This window comes from Rutidosis leptorrhynchoides, chromosome 3, assembly GCF_046630445.1.
Source record: "Rutidosis leptorrhynchoides isolate AG116_Rl617_1_P2 chromosome 3, CSIRO_AGI_Rlap_v1, whole genome shotgun sequence".
Taxonomy (NCBI): domain Eukaryota; kingdom Viridiplantae; phylum Streptophyta; class Magnoliopsida; order Asterales; family Asteraceae; genus Rutidosis; species Rutidosis leptorrhynchoides.
Window position 1 is genome coordinate 42088990 of NC_092335.1, and position 5865 is coordinate 42094854.

Here is a 5865-nt window from a genome sequence, read left to right on the forward strand (position 1 = left end):
TATGACTTTTTTTTCTTTGTTTTATGCTTTTTGATATGCAATGTTTTTCTTTTTTATTTATTAAATATATACTTTTTTATTAGTGTTTCCATATATATATATATATATATATATATATATATATATATATATATATATATATATATATATATATATATATATATATATATATATATATATATATATATATATAGTTATAATCAAGAGGGAAGCACTTTTTTGGGGGAAGGGGAAGCAATTTTTTTCGGTTTTTGAAAAAAATTGTTCACGAACATTATAGATTAGATGAAAATATGAACATTTAAAAAAGACACTTTGTGATGAATATCATTATTTTGGAAGGAAAACGCTCGAAGAAACAAATAAAAACATTCGATGCATTGAATGTTTTGCTGTTGAGTTTATTTGCATCGTTTTGTTTTCATCTTGTGTGAAGTGTTTTTTTCAAATTTAGCCCGATTTAGAGTTTAGGGTTTAGGGTTTTCGGGTTTACTCTGTAAACTCTAAACCCTAAACCCTAAACCGTTTGTGTTAAAATATTCAATTTAAACCTTAATTTCTAAACCCTAAACCCTAATTTCTAAACCCAAAACCCTAATTTCTAAACCCTAATAGCTAACCCTAATTTTTAACCCTCTAATTTCTAAATCCTAATTTCTAATCCCTTAAAAAAAAACTCAGAATCAAAACATTCAATGCATTGAATGTTTTCATTTTTTTCTTCGAGCGTTTTACCGCCAAAATAATAACATTCATCACAAAGTGTCTTTTTTAAATGTTCATATTTTCATGTGATCTTGATGCCTGAAAAAAAAATTCGAAAAAAACGAAAATTATTACTTCCCCTCAAAAAAGTGTCTCCCTCTTGATTATATATATATATATATATATATATATATATATATATATATATATATATATATATATATATATATATATATATATATATATATATATATATATATATATATATATATCTTACATCCTAATTTTATAGTTCCTAAATAAAAAGTACACAATTTGATCAATATAATCATCACATATGTTTTTTTTTTTTTTTTTGACATACAAATTTGTTTAACATTAACATGTTTCATCAATGTCGTCTTATTTTAATGTATATCTTTCAAAATATAGTTATTTTTTTTTCTTTTTGACATCAGTTTGGGATCAGCCAGAGGGACTTAACCACACACGCATTCATCTCCAGTAGTTATATAACCCGCTCTCAACTACTATCTTGAAAGAAATTCGGACCAATCCGAGAGTATGACCGTTAAAACCCTCTCCCTACTCTCACTTATTCTACTAACTCAGAAGTAATACAGATACTCAAGTTATATCATTAAGAAGATGAAAAGGCAATCACAAAACTGAAAGACCTAGATCGGTTGTGAGAGAGATGAAAAAACGATCAAATAAAAAAAAGTGAATAACCCTAATGAGATATTAGGGTTATATACTCCAGGTTTAACCTGATACTACACAACCCCAATAACTTAAATATGCCCAGGAACTCCTTAGGAAGCCTAGCAACTCCTTTTTTTTTTACGGCAAAAAAACTGAATTGAATTAATTGAAAGATCTTCATCAAAATAATGAAGATGCAAATACAAATTACAAGGACGGAGACAAGCTCGGTCAAAAAAGACATTACAAATTGAAAGTAACAATGCTAAAAACACAAGAGAAAAGAATTGTTTTCCCAAACATAGGAATGACAACCATTGCAAAGCTTGAGATTAGTGGCCCATAAGAAAGTTTTTAACTTGATATTGCTATCCAAAACCGAGCGACACATGAATTTGCCATTGAAAAGGAAGTCGTTCCTTGCGAACCAAATTGCCCAAATAGTACAGGTCCGATCAATTTCCAAAACTTAGAAGCTTTAATGCCCATGCCATAAAACCAATCGAACAAAAAATCTTCAATCGAACCCGGAAGAACCCAAGTTAACTTCCACCATCTAAAGAGATCCGCCAAAATTTTGAAAGACCACTTACAATGTAACAAAAGGTGATTGACGGTCTCGATTTCATCCAAGCACCAAACACACAAATTCGATTGAGACGATGGCAATATATGTCTTTTGATAAGGACGTCATTAACGGGAATGCTATTTCAAATTGCAAGCCAATGGAATAACATAACTTTGGACGGAACGTTGTTACCCCAAATAACTTTTGGCCACGTTGGTAATGAGGCGACATTGAACTGCATTAATATTCTAACAGCATCAAACACCGAATAGGAGCCATCGGTTGAGACTGACCAGTTGACTTGATCAACTTCCAAGTCTTTGACAGCAACATTGTTTAACAGAGACATGAGCTCATTTAACATTATGGAATTAAAATAGGAAAGAGGGTGGGTCAAGTGCAAATTCCACCCACTGATGTGGTGATGGATTTGATCAAATGAGTAAGATTCTTTTACAGTAGCCAAAGGAATGATGCATAAGTCATAAAGTGTGGGAAAAACATCTTTTAAAGGGCACTCATTTAACCACACATCATGCCAAAATAAAATATTAGTACCATCGCCTAGCTTCCATTTCCAAATGTTAGAGCCGATAATACCATGTAGGAGGTTGTCGTGTTGTAAATTAATCAAATCTCTCCAAATAGGTGAAATTTGAGAAGAATGAAGAGAAGAAACGTTATTCGTTATTTTACCTCGAAAAGAAGGACCAAAGGAGGAAGCCACAATGGACTTCCATAAAGACGGCTTGTTAGAATTGAATCTTGTCCACCATTTACATAACATTGCCAAGTTTTTAATACGGAGAGGTGTCACACCTAAACCACCCATATCTTTAGGCAAACAAACAGTGTCGCATTTAACTAAACACGTTTTCTTCTTTAGACAATCGCCTCCACAAAGAAAATTTCTTCGATATCTATATAATTGTTTGATAATTGCAACCGGAGCTTTATAAATTGCCATGTAATGTAGAGGTAAATTAGATAAGACCGCGTTGACCATAACCAATCGACCACCAAAAGAGAGACAACGACCCTTCCAACCGGCTAATTTCTTTTTGAAGTTTTGAACGATCGGATTCCACATCGAGATTCTATTGGAATTAAATCCTATTGGGATACCTAAATATTCCATTGGAAAAGTCCACACCTTACAATAAAAAATGGCCGAGAAAGAAAGCATCTCCTCTTTTGAAACATGAATACAATATAAGATGGTTTTAGTAGAATTCAGTTGTAGCCCAGACAATTGAAAAAACATACCCATGACGTATTTGATACGATTGAGTTCTCGGGTATTCGGTTGTGCAAAAATAATTGTATCGTCCGCAAATTAAGAATGATTGATGGATAAATTGTCACCAAACTTGCACCCTTCCAAAAAGTCGTTGTCTAAATCTCTCGAAAGTAGTTTACTTAACACTTCGGCTATGATGATAAAAAAACAAGGATAACGGGTCACCTTGACGTAAGCCCCGTTGCATAAGCCCTTCTCTTGATGGTAAACCATTTAAAAGTGCCGAGAAGTGAATATTTGAAATACAAGTAGCAATCCATGAGATGAACTTAGACCCGAAACCCATTTTGTGTAACACCGTAAGAAAAAAATCATGAGAAACGCAATCATAGGCTTTTGAAAAATCGATTTTAATCAAGATGAGAGGCTTCTTTTTTAATTTTGCTATGTTAACAACATCGTTGACCACCATAACCCCGTCTAATAACAACCTTGATGGTACAAAACCATTTTGGTTTTCACTAATTATGAACGGAATTACAAGTTTTAGGCGATTAACGATGGTTTTGGCTAAAATTTTGTAAGGGACGTTTATCAAACTAATCGGGCGCATTTGTTCAGTAACTCTTGCACTATTATTTTTGGGTATCAAAACTATAAAAGAAGAATTGAAACCTTTTGGAAAGAAGGGCGATCGTGGAATTGATGGAATAACTCTATAATATCGTCTTCTAGAAAGTACCATCCCTTTTTGAAAAATTGTAATGAAAAACCATCCGAGCCTGGAGTTTTGTTTCCGTCAAAGCTTTTATAACATGGAAAACCTCTTGAGCCGAGAATTGATCTTCAATACTACTGGAAAGACTAAGAGGAACTTGGGCCAATTTAAGTGTGGACCAATTGATATCAATATGTACTGCCATTGAAGTGGGTGCTGTGAATAATTTTTCAAAAAAGGCGACTACGTGCTCTTTCACATAATCGAGATCATCTACCCACATATTATCAATTAACAGCCCTGCAACATAAGACGATTGATGTCGAATACGAGAAACAATATGGAAGAAATGTGAATTTTTATCCCCCACTTTTAACCAATGAAACCTAGAATGCAACCTTCTTTTAGATTCGATTCTAACAGATAGTCGTTTTTTGCACCCCTTTAAATTCGACAGTTGAGATAATTCGAAGGTAAACAAATCACGAACTTTATACCAATTCTTTAAACGTTTAATCTCTTCATCAATCAATTTAAGATTAATCTCATCGGTATCTTGGTGGGAAGTACTCCAAATCTTTATGTCTGCTTTTAAAAGTCTCATTTTTTTGGCTACTTTGAAAGCAGCCCAACCTTGTACATCGTAATCCTTCCACAGTTTATCACAAAACTGCACAAATCCTTTCTTTAGAAGCCAAGAATTATTAAAACGAAAAGGTTTTGGGCCCCAATTTGCTAACTTTTTAGCCCATATTATCGGTTTGTGATCGGAACGGTCCAGATTATCGGTTTGGAGAATAACATTGGGCTACAAAAGGGACCATTTACTATTAATATGAACTCTATCAATGCGTGAAAATTTTCCTAAAGGACCTTCTCTTGTGAATACATCATTTGATAGGCATTGATCAATAAGATTAGCTTTGATAATGAAAGTATTAAACGAATCAATACTATTTTGATCGATGTTTTCACGCATTCTTTCTTCCAGTGAACAAACCGAGTTAAAGTCCCCCAAGAAGCACAAAGGGCCCAGCCATTTATTCGCCATATTAGTGAGTTGAGACCTGATATCGGCTAAAAAGTCACGTTTTTACCCCGGTATTAAAGGCCAAAAACAGAAAAGATTCGAACTTTGTCGACAAAATACCCACTTCGTCAGTTAGAATTGAAGAACAAGTAATTACAAAGATGGTGCAAAAATAATCAAGAGGATCGGAGCTAAAACGAAGATTCTAGAGCAAAAACGGTGAAAGACAAGAAATCAAATTACGATCCAGGGAACCAGGCAAGCCAAACGGCCTGCCAAACGGCCTGCCAAACAGCCTGCCAAACGGCATGCCGGCCTGCCAAATGGCCTAGACAAATGGCCCCTACAAACGGCTTGCCCTGGCAAACGGCCTGCCAAACGGCCTACCAAACGGCCTGCCAGCCGTTTGCAGGCAAAATCCTAGCTTATTTAAAGGGTCTTTGTCATTCATTCCAACACACACTTCAATTCATTTCTTTCTCTCTCTTGTACAATATTAGTTATACTTTCAAGGTCTTCGACTCCGTGCGGGAAACCTAGTACCCGGAGAAGAATGCCGAAGATTGTATTAGGAGCGGTCTGGAGTTTGAAGTTGTCACTTTTGTATTCGGAACTCGTTTAATATAATGGTACTTATATCCTTTATCTTTATATAATGTCTTCTATCATTATGTTCTGTGATATTGCTGCCATGATTAGCGAGTAGTTATCTTTAGTGTATGCTATGATGTAAGCAGTTATAATGCCGAAATAATGTTATGGTTTGTGTATGTTGTTGAAATGCTTTCCGATTATGCTTTAAACTTAATCGTTTTCCAACTAATAGAACGTAGTTATTGGCTCTGTTATTGGGAAGTCGCGAACCCCGATTCAGAGTACACTATCTGTGTCACCCCTT

The 5865-nt window shown here is 34.4% G+C and overlaps 1 protein-coding gene across 1 annotated transcript; it reads right to left on the minus strand.

Annotated features, from left to right (window-relative positions):
* Positions 1-3950: 3950 nt before the first annotated feature.
* LOC139899915 (uncharacterized) lies at positions 3951-4988 on the minus strand. The gene is made up of 2 exons (XM_071882740.1): positions 4827-4988; positions 3951-4745 (listed from the first exon to the last, which is right to left on the minus strand). Exons 1-2 carry the CDS (start codon positions 4986-4988, stop codon positions 3951-3953), a joined length of 957 nt encoding a protein of 318 aa, XP_071738841.1.
* Between the last annotated feature and the right edge of the window lie 877 nt (positions 4989-5865).